General features: G+C 43.6%; 1 protein-coding gene across 1 annotated transcript in view; it reads right to left on the reverse strand.

The window, feature by feature from the left end:
• LOC140410474 (CUB and sushi domain-containing protein 1-like) overlaps positions 1-16,386 on the reverse strand; it is a 3,392,839-nt gene that overhangs the window by 104,784 nt on the left and 3,271,669 nt on the right. The window contains exon 56 of the mRNA XM_072498599.1: positions 11,175-11,348. Within this exon, the coding sequence (XP_072354700.1) occupies positions 11,175-11,348 (174 nt within the window). The remainder of the gene's footprint in view (positions 1-11,174; positions 11,349-16,386) is intronic.

Here is a 16,386-nt window from a genome sequence, read left to right on the forward strand (position 1 = left end):
CGTTAGCTCCGTTCTCTCTCCACAGATGCTGAGATTGTCCAGCATTTTCTATTTTGGTTTCAGATTTCAACATTCGCAGTGATTTGCTTTTAGGTCAGTAGCAATCAGTTGGATAGATACGAGTGGTTAAAGTGGAAAATCCCCCAAAATGGGCACACAGGCCAGGGTGTGCGATTAACCCATGGTGTTCACTGTGTTGCAGGCAGCACATTAAATTGCTGCATGGTTATATGATTGCTAAGTGCAGCCAGTACTATTAATTTGCTGCATAAAGAGCAGCGGGCATGATGTCACTAATTTCTAGTGCTGCTTAAAGGCAGTCTGCCTCAAAGTCGCCTCGCAAATGGAGGGTAATGCTGACTGCTGGAAGTAATGGCAGCTGTTTCAACTCTGATTCTGGGCTGTGATACTTGTAGAGTGATGGCTGGATATTCAGGAGACCATTGCCACGATTTTCAGATACTGCACTAGAGATTTTGGTACAAAACAGGAGTACTGGTCTCCGCAAACGGAGACCTTAGATGTGATGGCCACACCAGGGGGGCCCGGAGGCGCTGGGTGGTCAGGGACATGGCAGGGAACTGCTCTGGCACTGCCATAGTGCCAGGGACAGTGCCTGGGTGCCAGATTGGCAGTCACAGGGTGACAGGCTGATACTGCCAAGAGTAGGGACCAGGGGGCGCCATGTCCATGAAAGAGGTGATTTTTCATGGACATGAAGGGGGGGTCAGGAAGGATACAGGGGTCCTGAAAGAAGGGAGAGGGAAGAAAGGAGGGGGACCCTCAGCGACCCCCTAGCAGGGTATGCTCACTTTGGGAGGGGGGCGGGGGGAGATGCCCCGATGCCCATAACGAGGGAAGGGTGTGGGGCAGAGTAACCCTAATGCCTAGGTGGTGGGAGGGCTCATGCAAACTTTCAGTGATGAGAGAAAGGTTGCCTCTCGGATGCTGTGGTTTGGGAGTTTTGCCCATGTCTGTGGGGGTTATTTTGTCCATCAGAGAGAAGTGTAGGGGGCCCTCAACCTCACCTTGAGATCAGGTCACCTCTTCAAATTGGCGGCCTGATCTCTGAGGATCCGGTCTTGCTGGTTCCCCAGCACAGAAAAAAATTCCAGGGTGCGATCCAACCAAAACAAATTCAGAGTCCGTTCTGGGCGGGATTAGCAGGGCCAATGCCTGGGGAATGACCCTACTATCTAATGGCACTCTATTGCTATTTGGTGCCCCAACGGGAAATGTGTCCCCCCCATCCACCCCCCCCCCCATCCCCATTCAAAGCCGCACTTAGCATAACTTTGTGCACTGAGGAGCTGTGAAGAGCAGACCTCCTCAATGCAGAAAGAGATCGGGATGTCATTTTCAAACGGTGCCCCGATCTCTCAACTCCAGGGCACGACCCCCGGATCCACCCAATGCCGGAATAACTTTAGGGCAGCATGGTAGCATTGTGGATAGCACAATTGCTTCACAGCTCCAGGGTCCCAGGTTCGATTCCGGCTTGGGTCACTGTGCGGAGTCTGCACATCCTAACCGTGTGTGTGTGGGTTTCCTCCGGGTGCTCCGGTTTCCTCCCACAGTCCAAAGATGTGAAGGTTAGGTGGATTGGCCATGATAAATTGCTCTTAGTGTCCAAAATTGCCCTTAGTGTTGGATGGGGTTACTGGGTTATAGGGATAGGGTGGAGGTGTTGACCTTGGGTAGGGTGCTCTTTCCAAGAGCCGGTGCAGACTCGATGGGCTGAATGGCCTACTTCTGCACTGTAAATTCTAAAATTCTATGATACCTATGATATCCAACTATGAGGGGTTCCTTGGGGCCTCACCTCACATAATAATAATAACAATAATAATCGCTTATTGTCACAACGTCAATGAAGTTACTGTGAAAAGCCCCTAGTCGCCACATTCCGGCACCTGTTTGGGGAGGGCGGTACGGGAATTGAACCTGCGTGGCTGACCTTGTTCTGCATTGCAAGCCAGCTGTTTAGCCCACTGTGTTAAACCAGCCCCTGCATGGGCAGGGCATCGCCAGACTCAGTCCCTAGCATAGGCAAATGCCAGGCTGGTAGTCTGACAATGCCCTGCCAGCCTGGCAGTACCACGGACATCTTTGCAGTGCCAGGTTGGTACTGCTTGGGTGCCAGGATGGCAGTGCCCAGGTGGCACCAGAAGTGCCACCCTGTCCAAGGCCTACCACCCAGATTGCCTGGGAGACCCCCCAAGTGCTGTTCCACCTGCTTCCTGTCTGTGGGGACCAGCGCTAAATGGCACCCGGCTGGGGGTCTCCTCGGCGAGGCTGGTAGATGTTGGGGTGGGGGGTCTCCCAGGCGTTCGGAGGCCCCCGGGTGGTTGGCCTCTGAGCACCTTGGCACTACTAGCCTGCCACTCTGGAAGTGCCACCCTGGTTAACCTGGTGCCCAGGTGACACTGACAGGCTGGCATTTTTCCCATGCCTGGGGGGCACCATTCTGTGTGTGGTGGAGTGCGGGGAGGTCCCGAGGACTGACTTATAGGTGAGATGGGGGAGGGGTCCAGGGGTCACGTCGAGGGTCAAGAGATCGGGCGCCACTGAGCTCCTCAGTGCAGAAAATGACGCTAAGTGCGGCCTCGGTGGTGGAGGTGTGGGGGGGAGGTGTTCCCCACCATAGCCCAAAATAGCAACAGAGTACATTAAGATAGCGGGGTCATTCCCAGCACTATGAGCATTGGGAACAACCTTGCTAATTCTTCCCAGAACGGACTCTGATTATTTTGGTGTTGGTGATCCAGTCTGGATCTCACCAAAAGGCTGGCGCTAATCACTCTGCCAAAAGATGACCAAAATGAACAAATTACAGTTGAACATTACAAATGAACAGTATAAGAGTGGGGATGAACTGTGATTTTATACAGTAACTGTGAAGAGGATATAATAGAGTGCACTATGATTTTATCTGTCAGTGAGTGGCTTCATAGAATGCATGAAATTTGCTGAAGTCCAATAGAAGTCTAAACTTAGGGTTATCCATCTGTTTGTCTCGAGTTAAATGCATAACTAAATAATCCGCACATGGTGTATCATTCCACTTGCACGATTAGCCTCAGTACCTCAAGTTTGAAGTCTTATCTACTGCCCAAATAATATACCTATCAGTCAACTACCAACAATGTCAACAAATCTGTACTCAACGCTTCAATTCAAATTGTTTACCTCATTCTCACACATTTAGCACTGTTGCAAGCCTCATACCCACATATCACAGCTTATTCACCTGTAACAGACATTTTTCCCAAATATGTTACATTGGCATTCTTCCTGGTTTCAGACAGGTGATGGTGGAGAATAACAGGAGCACCAGGCAAGAACTAGAGGAGAACAAGCTGACCTACATGTGTGAGACAGTGCTGGCCATCATGGTAGGGCATTGCTGAGGTCATGGTCACTGATCAGGCAGTAGGGATCGATAATGGATTACCTGCATACCTAATGCTCCTCCTCTCATCCTGTTTCATCCCCCACCCTGCAGTATCTTCTGACTCACAAGCTATAATTGATGTAAACATAAACCTCTTACTTCCTCCTCTCTTATTACAACCTCAACCTTTTTAATTTCATATACCAAGACACTGGAACCTTTCCAGTCAGAGCAGGAAGAGGACGATGACACTGATGATGAAGAGACAATATCACTTGATCTTACACTCAAAGCCATTATCTCAGAGACTGGCACTGTGTGTACTTTAGAGCACTAGGATCTGTAGACTCCTGCCGATCCACAGAGACTTTCCAGGGGAATCACAAGATAATGTGAAATGTGAGCCAGGGGCAGGAGAAAGCTGCAGCTGACACATATACACTGCAGAGCCAGCTGGCTGTCGCAAGGTTGCAGAGGCTCTGCAGTGGGAAACAAGCATATCCATTTCACTGATATCTGTAAATAAGTACTGGTTTACTTACCAACATCATTAAGACACTTCTTACATGTAGTACTTTCATTATAACTATTATATAGTATAATTTGGATGGGGATTGGGAATCTATGATTACTACTATCCCATTTGAAAAGGGCTCATTCAACCAAAAGTTTGAGAATCATTGATTTGGAGGATAGGACATTGAGGGCTTGAGCCAGGGTTTGGGTAAAGGATAGCACAGATGCCAGCTCGTTCTCTTGCAAAGAAGTCAGATAAAGACCCCAATGGCTCAGGCCCCAGAGGAGGGTGTACACATTCAAATGCTTGGTACACTGGAAAGTCTTCCTTCTCTTCTAGAAGCTTATTCTGCTCTGCATGACTTCTCTTCATTCCTCCATGCCTCTCTTGCCTGTTAACATTGTGTTCAGCTCTGTGAGGTTATGACAAGATGTTGGCTGGCATATGGAGCTTCAAAATAGCAGGCAGCGGTAGCTTGAAATTAGCATTGGGTACTGATTCATGTCCCAATCTTGCTGCCCATCATCATGACGTGTACGTGCAGGCTGCAATTTCAAGATGCCGTCCTGCAGGCATACTGTCTGCGTTGTACGAATTTTGGACTTTATGTTGAAACTTTAAGTGACTGATTTAATCCTCATGAAGTCTAATGGAAAGTAACCAAGAAGTGGTTAATAAAGTGCAGTAGGAGTGAATGGGATTTGATTGAGTACACTGTACCCTTGGACATTACAAATGAACAGGATAAGATTGGGGATGAACTGTGATTTTACACAATACCTGTGAACGGGATATGATAGGGTGCACTCTGATTTTATACAATGACAGTGAGTAGCTTCAGCGAATGAATAAAATTTGTTGAAGTCCAGTGCATGTCTACATTTAGGATTATCCATCTGTTTGTCTCGAGCTGAATGCATAACTAAAAGAACCATTTGGAATTAACTGTGGGTGGTCACTTTGCATATGAGGTTTCCTAATATTGATTAAAACTGGATAATTGATTTGTTTGATTAATATAATAAAAACAATTGGCTTAACTTCCAATGTACTTATCAGTTTATCAGTATTGTTGCTAAATCGCACACTGGGCAAATGATCTTCATGCCAGATTTAACTGCATTTTCTGCTTCCCAATTATTGAATAGAAATTACTGCTGATTATGTTTTCAAACAAATATTTAATGTGTTCATATCAAGTTTCCTCAGTTACTTTTCATGAAGGCATTAAACCAATTGGTTTAATATACCCTTTATTAAAATAGTATGGAACAATTTGGTATGTGTGGGTTAAGCATCCAAACAATAATACCGCTGACAGTAATTTGGCTTCTCATCTCTATATTATGAATCTGAATATTTTAAAACAATCTGATAAAATGCTTACTTGTAATTACATTGAGATGGTAGAACAAAACTAAGTATCATTTTGATTCATTTTCATGCTAAATTGTACAACCAACATCAACAATGCCAGAAAGTTGACTTGCTAATGTCTCAAAATAGTAACTATTTATAAGGCATACTAATTTTAGTAATTCTCAACAGCAGTATTTCCTAAAAGGTAAGAAATTAGAAAGTGTACATCTGCAAAGGAACCTGTGTCCATAAGTCATTGAAGGCTAGCGTGCAGATGCAGCAAGTTATTTAGAAGGCTAATGAAATGTTAGCCTTTATCGCAAGAGGACTTGAATGCAGGAGTAGTATAGAAGCTTGGGTAAACAGCACCTCTGTGCAGTTTTGGTCCCCTTAGTTTAGAAAGGATATATATTATTGCCATAGAGGGACTGCAACGAAGGTTCTCCAGACTTATTCTGGATGGCAGGACTGTCTTATGAAGAGAAATTGGGAAAACTAGGCCTGTATTATCGTGCAGCACAGTGTTTAGCACTGTTGCTTCACAGCACCAGGGACCCGGGTTCAATTCACAGCTTAAGTCACTGTCTGTATGGAGCCTGCACGTTCTCCCCATGTCTACGTGGGTTTCCTCCAAGTGCTACGATTTCCTCCCACAAGTCCCGAAAGATGTGCTTGTTAGGCGAATTGGACATTCTGAATTCTCCCTCCATGTACCCGAACAGACGGCAGAGTGTGTCGACTAGGGGATTTTCACAGTAACTTCATTGCAGTGTTAATGTAAGCCAACTTGTGACACTAATAAAGATTATTATTATTGTTAGAGTTTCGAAGAATGATAGATGATCTCATTGAAACCTACAAAATACTTTATGGAATGGACAAGATAGATGCAGGTAGATGTTTCCCTTGGTTGGGGAGTCTAGAATCAGGAGGCACAATCTTAAAATAAGGGGGATGCCACTTAGGACCAAGGTGAGGAGAAATATCCTGACACAGGGGGTTGTAAATTTTTGGAATTTTCTATCCCAGAGGGCTGTGGAAGCTTAATCACAGAGTGTATTTAAGGTAGCGATTGATAGATTTCTGATTAACAATAACGTAAAGGGTTATGGGGATAATGTAGATAAAAGGTATTGACGTGTCCAATTAGCGATGATCGTACTGAATGCGGAGGAGCCTCGACGGGTTGAATGGTCTGCTCCTGTTCCTATCTATTTAAAACATAAACAGTCTCATGAATTCTAAAGTTTAAAACATCATAGCTGCAATACATTTTAGAATTGTAATTTCTGGAATACATCTGATAGCATTACTGAAGGAAACGATACAGCAGGCAGAATGAGCCTCATCATCTCAAAGTCTCATTTCTATCATTTTGATGTCTAACGTGCCGACTGTATGGCTGGTAAATTACATTTGTTAGTTCCCTGCCGCTTAACATTCTGAAACTCATTCTGTCTCCAACAGCACAGCAATCAGGAACCATCATAAAATATGAAGTTTCTCATGCCAACGCTCACTATGGCCAACTGTTGCTAATTTTCTGAGCAGCTGTCCAATGATTTGGAAACATAGCACCAGTTGTTCAGAACAGTGAGGAACCAAAGCACCTTGCCGGGTGATCAGTGAGGTGGCTTCCGAATTAAGACAAGCTCCTGAATCAATGGCGGGGTGCTTTATAAGTGCTTTCCTAGGAATTACATCAGTCAACAAGGCAATAGGCTGACCAATAATTCCCACTGTTGCTACTTTTAAATTGTCAAGGAAGTGGGGATTCCAGCTTCTTATTAGCACTCATTAATTTGCATTATTATCCGCATCGTTCAGCTGAAATCCCAAGTGGATATTGTCGGCTGTGTTGCTTTTCAGCATTATAATTCCATTACTGTTTTGCTTGCCCTCTTGTGCTGAATACGCTGCACAGAATTTAGTTCGGATAAGTTATTATACTCAACAGAAGTGTTAGAAATTTTGGATAAAGATTGTTACAATTTGTCTGCAGGAACTTTTATTGAGGATTTTTTTAAAAATTGAATTTTATCCCTCCTGTTTCTAAAGGTGCTGATGTTTGCTGACGTGAGGTTGCGAGTTTGCTAATCATTCACTGGCACATTCAGCAAATTACTATTATTGTCACAAGTAGTTTCACATTAACACTGCAAAGAAGCCACTTTGAAAATCCCCCAGTCGCCACACTGCGGCGCCTGTTCGGGTACACTGAGGACAAATTCAGAATGTCCAATTCACCTAACAAGCATGTCTTTCAGGACTTGTAGGGTGAAACCGGAGCACACGGAGGAAACCCACGCAGACACGGGGAGAACGTGCAGTCTCCGAACAGACAGTGACCCAAGCCGGGAATCGAACCTGGGATCCTGGCACTGTGAAGCAACGGGGTACTCATTATACATAAGCCATCCTGACCCAAAACTCTTGCAGCCACACTCTTTAGCAAAAGCTTCCTGACAGTGATTTGCTTTGGGAGCCCCAACAGATAATGCATCTTGCTAGTTTAAACGTACAAAATACCAATTTATTACTTTACTGCTGGCCTGGCTGTTAACTGTCGGCAAAAGAAAATTAAAATCTATACCCTGGTCTGTCTGGCCCAGTTCCACACTGGAACAGTTATTTTTAAACCAGTCAAGCCATCAATAGTATTTTTGTAAGTTTAATCGTCACCATTAAAGAGTGATGTATGATCTATTGCCCGATACACCTGAACATGGAAATATTTGTACGATTATTGACATCTCTCAATTGCCTCTTGTTGCTGATGTGTTGGGTGCTCTGCTACACAGACGAACCAAAACGGTAGCAAATGGTACAACTCAGTTTTATTACTAACATATATTTACAGTGGTAAACTGGTTACTGAGGTTCGATCATAACCCTTGAATCTGTGGACCTATTCCTAACACTATCTTGGAGTGGCACTCAGCACATGGTGGATGTCTGAGTGGCTTGCTGTGAGCTCTGTGCCCTGAGCTGCCTCCTGCTGGAATGCCCGGGAAGTGTCATGTTTCCTGTTTTGTAGTGTGTATGCTCTTGCCTGTGATTGGCTGTGGTGTTGTGTGTGTTGATTGGTCCGTTGATCTCTCCATCAGTATGTATGTATGTTTGCACTATGATGTTTACCTGGATATCATGACAGTTGCTTTGGTTTATACTCTCGAGCTACTGGCAAGGAACAGCGTCCTGTCACAAGTCGAGAATTTAAACTGCTTCTATTCGTCCTGTCAGTCAGTCAAACTTTATATGCAGCAGGAACTGAAATCTCTATTAAATACATCATGCTTGTTTTCAGGTTGCCCCTATCCAGCAGCAGACAGCAGGGCAATTGACTCCACGACACTAATATGCGTAGAACAATATCCTCTTGTCGCGTTTGGTGCAATTCATTAATATATTTTAGGCAAAGTGCCATATTAATACAATTGTCAGTACTCATTTCAATTCAACATTTTCAAATCTTATTTATATTTAAATAAAGCTACAGGTCAACATCATTTCCATGGGGAGGGTGGGGAGACAACTTACAATATTGTAAACCCACATGGTGTTATCTAACCCACTCAAGCTATCGACTCCAATGCACTGTTCTGTTGCTTTTTAACTGTTTACTGTTTTTGAGTTTTATATGCTCTAGACAAGTGCCTACACTGTAGCTTTTGCTTATGTTTTGTGCTTCACAAACCTAAAGAATATTTGGACTCTGAGAAGATGAGTTAGCTGTTACCTGAAGTCAAAAACGACACTGTTCATTCATAATTCAACCTGAAGACGGCTAGCATTTTTCACCTATCACTCTTCTTTGCCAAACCATTTAAATATAAAGTCAGCATTTTGGCACATCATAAAAATGATCAGTAATAATTCAGGGCAGAACGAGAGACTAAAACTGCTCCTATATATAGCCAGAATTTATATTCATACATAAAATGTAATAAGGCTGCTTGTTCTTGGATGCCTTACAATGTCAAATGTAAAGTAGAAGCGAATTGACATAAATATGCTTGCAGAGGCTTACACTCCCCCTGACGTATGCAGCACTTCATGGAATTAATCAGTTTATCCTATTTACACAGAATCATAGTATTTCTACAGTGCAGAAGGAGGCCATTCGGCACATCAAGTCTGCACCACCCCTCACAAAGAGCAAACTACCTAGGCTCAATCCACCACCTATTCACATGGCCCCATAATCTAACCTACACATCTTTGGCACCAAGGGGCAATGGATCATGGTCAATCCATCTAACCTGCACACCTTTGGACTGTGGGAAGAACCGGAGCACCCGGAGAAACCCAATTGGAAATGGGGAGAACGTACAAACTCCACACAGACAGTCACCCGAGGCTGGAAATGAAGATTATTAAATTTATTCAATCTATAGAATTAAGTATCAATTTCTTTTCACGCTACCGATTTGAGGCACACTAAGTTCTTTGACTGCACATACGTTTCAAATGTTTCTTTTCTGTGGTAGCACAGCCTGAAAACCTTTGTATTTTTGCTTCAACTGGTGCCTCTCTGCCACCTTACGGTATTGATCTCCCATTGGATCTTTCCTCCTTCTTCCTCTCCTACCCAATGTTGCCTCCCTTGTCCTCTCCCATTTGCCAACTCATGAATGTGGCTGTCCCCTCTTTTACGTCCGACTGGCAGGAAACATCAGCTCCCTTCCTCCTCTTCTTTTCATAATAAATATCCATGAAACAATAAGAAATAAATTTACCAGAATGGTTCCAAGGATGGAGGATTTTGGGTAGGTTGGAGAAGTTCAGAAAAGGTTCACTAGATGCATTCCTGGAATGAAGGGTTTATCTTATGCAGATACTGTGACCAGGTTGGGCCTATAACATTGGCATTCAGAAGGTGATCTCAATGAAACATATAAGACCCTGACGGGACATGATAGGGTGAATACAGGGAGGATATTTCCACTTGTGGGGAAGACTAGAGCTAGAGGACGCAGTTTAAGAATAAGTGGTATCCCTTTTCAGACAGAGATAAGGATTTTTTTTTATTCAGAAGGTTATTCGTTAGTGAACTTCTGTTGCCCAGTCAGTGGCACAGTGGCACAGTAGTTAGCACTATTGCCTCACATCGCCAGAGTCCTCTGTTCAACAGTGACCATGAGTTCCAGTCTGTGTGGAGTTTGGAAATTCTCTCCGTGTCTCCATAGGTTTCCTTTGGGTACTCCATCCACAGTCCAAAGGTTAGGTGATTTGGCCATTCTAAATTGCCCCAATAGGTTAGGTCGGGTTACTGGGTTACGGGGTTAGGGGGGGGAGTGGGCCTAGGCAGGTTGCTCTTTCAGAAGATCGGTGTAGACTCGATGGGCTGAACAGCCTCTTTCTAGACTGGAGTGATTCGATGATTCTATGAAAGCAGTGGAGATTGGATCATTATATTTATACAAGGCAGAGTTAGATAAATATTTGACAGACAAGAAAGTCAACGGTTATGGGGGAGGACAGGAAAGTGGAGTTGAAACCACATCCAGATCAGCCATGATCTTATCAAATAGCAGAGCATGCTCAAAGGGACAAATTGTCTACTCCTGCTCCTAAGCCCGATGTTTCTGCATTGGAGCAAAGGAGGCTGACGGGGGATTTGATAGAGAATAGAAGAGTGTGACAGTTTTGGAAAGGGTACACACGAAAAATTGAACCTACTAGCTGATGGTACAAGGGCCAAGGGACAAAGATTTAGAGATGCAGGGGCGAATGTGACACTGTAATCAGCATGAGAAAAGGAGGAGCCTTTAATTGTGGCAGTCTAAACTGGATTCTAATCCTGGGCCCAGAGTTCAATGGCACAGACTGCACTATCCAGTACTTTGAGACAAATGAATTTCTCCATTCTTTGTGTCATGAGACAATGTATATTCATTGTACCTGAGCAATGAGGGAGAGAACCACTCCAGTGACTGTCCTCTTGACAAATACGAGTATTATTTCCAATCAGAGCTCGAGTCCCGACACAAGAGTAGCGAACAACCGAACCAAAGGTAAACTTGTCTCCAAATAGCTCACCATTTACAGGGATGCCTGGATGTCCGCATGAAATAGCTGAAAAACAAAATGAATTTTATCAGAGCTGAAGACACGGGATTTGCCATAAAACAAATAGAAGTGTCGTATTTAATATTTTAAAACATTTGTTTCAAACCCTTGCAGATATCTTCTCCAAAACAAGCAGTGACATCTACCATGTTTGGAAAGCGATATTAATGTATGCACCCAACCTTAGAGGTTCATTTTGAAGTCTTCAATTTTCATAAAGCTAAAGGCTATTTAAAATGCAATCAGTCCAATAAATAGTGAAATATAAACCAATGTGCAAACTGTCACTCCTTAATTATGGTGGATAACCAGTTTTAATTACAAAATACCTCAGAGATATTACTGACTGTATTCGTATGGGGCCAGTTTTCAGAAAATAAAAAGCAAAATACTGCAAATGTTGATCATCTGAAACAAGAACGAATAATTGGAAGTAAACAACAAGGCAATCAAGTTTATAACTGAGAAAAGTTTCAGATTGACAAGCATATTATTAAGATCTGAAAATGGGACAACAGTAAGAAAGTGTCAGTGTAACAATTTCCAAATGTTGGAATAAATCATCTCTGGCAAGTCATAAACAGAAGCGTTACAGAAACAAAAAAACACAAAAGAAACAAGTGATGTTTAATTGCCAGGCGTACAGACCTAAAAGCAGGTCAGAAACTGGGGGAATTGGAAGGCTTAGAAAACCTAAACATCAGGTTTAAAACTCAAGCAGGTTTAAGAGTAAAGCAAAATGCAAGCAAAACACAGGAGACCCACAGACTCTGAAAGAAAAGAGGAAATAATGTTTTAGCGTTTTTTTACGCTCCGTAGCTATGTTTATACTCAGGATGGTGAGAGCAGCCATGGGAACATAGGAATTAGGAGGAGAAGTAGGCAATTCAGCCCTTCGGGTTTACTGCAGCATTCAATCAGATCATGGCTGATCTCTTCCTGGTCTCAAACCCACCTCCCTGTCTGTTCCCCATATCCCTTTCACCTGTTTTTTTTAAATCAGAAATACATCCAACTCCCTCTTGAAACCATTTAATGATTCAGACTCCACCACACTATGGGGCAGCGAGTTCCACAAATTCACCACCCTCTGCGAGAAGTAGCTCCTCCTCATCTCAGTTTTAAATCTACCACCTCACAACCTACCTTTGTGACCTCTCGTTCTAGATTTCCCCAAAATGGGGAATATTTGGTCTTTGTTTACTTTATCAATCCCTCTTAGTATTTTATATACCTCGATCGGATCCCGTCTCATTCTTCTAAACTCCAGCGCGTATGAGCCAAAACTATTCAGTCTCTCCTCATATGTCTACACTTTTCATCCCTGGAATCAATCTGCTGAACCTCCTCTGAACTGGCTCCAATGCCACCACATCCTTCCTCAAAAAAGGAGGCCAAAACAGGCCATGACAGGCAACATTGTCCTAATTGTTAAATCTGCTTAACAAATTTAAACTGACCTTAGTTACTCATATATTATCTGGAGCTATTTCAACTGAGTTAAATGTGTACAGTAGTATTAAAATAATTATAGATAATGTGCAAATACTTGATGACTGACATCATCACATTAAATTACAAATAGAAAATTGTGACCTCTGCCTTGAAACTATATTATGTGACAAAAGTGCACAAATGCTTAACACGTTCGGAATTTTCTCTCATTTATTTCAGCAGAAGTGATTTCTGTCTTAAAATAAATTCCAAGGTCGGTTAGTGTTCAGGATTTTGAAATTGATTAAGTCATATTGTTGACAGTGGTGATGGATTAAATTACTAGAGAATGCAAATCAATAATGAGAAATTTAGGTGCACAAACTTTATTCAAATGGAAGAACTTGCTCACCCAGAAGTTGTGCAATAACTCACCAAGGAAGATTCATAGATCATAGAATTTACAGTGCAGAAGGAGGACATTCGGCCCATCGAGTCTGCACGAGCCCTTGGAAAGAGCACCCTACACAAGCCCACACCTCCACCCTATCCCCGTAACCCAGTAACCCCACCTAACCTTTCTGGACACTAAGGGCAATTTATCATGGCCAATCCACCTAACCTGCACATCTTTGGACTGTGGGAGGAAACCGGAGCACCGGAAGGAAACCCACGCAGACACGGGGAGAACATGCAGACTCCGCACAGACAGTGACCCAAGTCGGGAATCAAACCTGGGACCCTGGAGCTGTGAAGCAATTGTGCTAACCATTGTGCTACCGTCCATTTGCCCGTGCTGTTCCTGGCATTTGGATGGATTTTCAGAGAGGCAGGAAAGTGGGATGACGGAGATTGATCAGTAGTGATTCAGAGTATGCTTATAGGTAGTAAAGTGGGATTGAACTCTATCAGAAAAGATTATAGAATATGGATAAAATTAGGTGATACTATTCCACTCAGTTAGAAGGAATTGACAGTTGAGGGAGCAAGGTGGGATTGCAATCTGTCAAAAGTAAACGGTCAATTGGGTCTAATGCTGTTTTTTGTCCATGCTATTCTTATTATATTACACAATCCTATGATGCCATGCAATTGGAAAAAAGAATAAAAGGCAGTATTTTTCCATTTTTGGGATGCTGAAGTCAGGTCTCGACCCCACATTGTGTGTGAGCAGCCACCCAATATCAACTTTGCCTGTCTGGCCAACTGGTAGCCAGAGGGCACACCTGAATGAAATTAATGAATGAAAATCGCTTATTGTCACAAGTAGGCTTCAATGAAGTTACTGTGAAAAGCCCCTAGTCGCCACATTCCGGCGCCTGTTCAGGGAGACTGGTACGGGAATTGAACCGTGCTGCTGGCCTGCTTGATCTGCTTTAAAAGCCAGCAATTTAGCCCAGTGTGCTAAACCAACCCCTGTCACCCAATGAAGGATTGTGAATGGGCTACCAAGCTGTGGAGGCCCCTCCAACATGGAAGGAGTTGTAGCCTGCCATTGCAGATAAGGGTGAGAGAGGGGCCCTTTATCCAGAGGTGCCCTCTCAGAAGTTTTTTAAGATTTGAACTAAAAATAACTATGGATTAAATGGAAACACAGGGGGTGCCAGTGGCTGCAATTGTGGTGAGGTAAAGGGATTAGGGTAGGGGGAGGGGGGGGGGGGGGGTCTCACAGTCATCTTACAGCACTGACACCAGCCTCTTGCCGGGAAGCTGCCATTAGGCAAGAGCCACTAGTGGAGCCTGTAGGTTGACTGGAAAAATTCAGCTAGCATTTAATCAACAGCCTTATTTGCTTTTTAAATACCTTCGCTAGCCCCCCACTGCTTGTGGCAAACAACCTTATCACTCCTGAATTAGCATTCCCAAAACTGGCTTGTGGGCTAGATAGTGCTAATAAACTAGCATGCCGGCCTGTGCCATGAAATTATGCACCGTGCACCTTTGTTCCATCCCCATGTTGGGTTGAAAATTCAACACAAATACTTGAAGGGTAAAATGCACAAATTCAGGATTAAATGCATGTAATAATCCTGAAATTAGATTACTTCTGAATATCAGTCCTACCTCCATAACTTAACACGTCAAATTTATAAGGCTAGATTTTACGACCCAGGCCCTCCACAACCCCACTGCCGGTCATGTTTTTGGTGGGGAGACATATAAAATATAATGCACCTTCCCGCCCAATCCCATAATTCGGTCCCCATAAAAAGGTATGGTGCGGACACCGAAATTGGGAGTCCCGCCTGCCATTTGTACAAAGAGAAATTCAATGAGTTACCAATCCAGTGGACCCAAATATTACATGGTCAGGTGGGTGTAAGAAGGCCATTTTTAAAACAATTGTGTGGAAAAGGTTGGAAAAGGGGGGAAACTTCATTTGGGGGGGCTTCACAGTGTGATTTGGAGGTACCCCCACCACCCACCTTTGTTCCTACCCACCTTTCCTCCAAAACCTTTCCTCTCCACCTCCCGCCACAGCTCTTTAACCTCTCCTTGTCCAAAACCACAGACTTATCTGGGTCAGACCACCATGGCTGTCTGCATCCTGGCGACTACCTGCAGTCCCAGCAGTGCCTATTACTCAATTCTAGGGCTCCTGGGATTGTGAGAGTGGCTGGCCAATCTGATTGGTCAGCAGTGGGAGGGTGGGACGTCCTCCCACCGTGGGGCATAAGGCCAACACTGTGCTCACGTAGCCCACCTGCAGTGCATTGTCACAGCGGGGCAGTATTTACCCAAATCACTCAGCTAAACAAAACTTTGCAACAGGGAGCAATATGACCACCCCGCCCAACTTTGTTGGGCGAGCAATATGACCACCCCGTCCTGTGGAATTCAGCCCATATGTTTAAATATAGCCCATATTTCAGGAAATATGGGCCTGCCTTTATCTTCAATGTGAATGTGAGACCCAATTAATTAATTGATTAATGAATTAATTAATTTTCCAGATCAGAGGAGTTGTTCAGCAGTAATTATGACTTAGTATTCCATTAAAAAACCAGTTACACCTCATTAGTAAGACAAAACATTTTCATTTTAACAACAATATTATAGGATAAAAAGGTAAAGTTCTCAACAGTTTAGTGATTTCTAATTGATTTTTGCCTGTGAAGAATTCAACGGCAGATCTTGTGGCGGGGCAGGGAATCACCTAGAGCAACTTCTGCTGTTCTATGTTAGTTTCACTGCGCATGTGTGCATGTATGGAATTTCTGACAATGTCACAGTTATAATAACATGCGGACACTGATAATTGTGCCATCATCACAAGCACAAAATCCAAGAGGTAAAGTAAAGTTACCATCGTCCCAGATGACCAAAGGTTGCTTTCCCCTTTGAGGGGGAGAGCTGACTGATTTGACCTGAGGATCACCAGATCTCAAATAAGGTTAAAAATAATCTCATAAATAGCCTCAGCCGATATAGGAATTGAACCCGTGCTGTTGGCGTCGCTCTGCATCACAAACCAGCTGTCCAGCCAACTGAGCTAAAGATTTATGTGGAACAGTAATTGGATTTGTACCAGGACAGGACCCACAATACTGAAATGTATCCAAGTTCTGAGGGTTCAGTAGAATGGGAGTTAACAATTCAACAATTATTT

The sequence above is a fragment of the Scyliorhinus torazame genome, chromosome 4, assembly GCF_047496885.1.
Source record: "Scyliorhinus torazame isolate Kashiwa2021f chromosome 4, sScyTor2.1, whole genome shotgun sequence".
Classification (NCBI taxonomy): domain Eukaryota; kingdom Metazoa; phylum Chordata; class Chondrichthyes; order Carcharhiniformes; family Scyliorhinidae; genus Scyliorhinus; species Scyliorhinus torazame.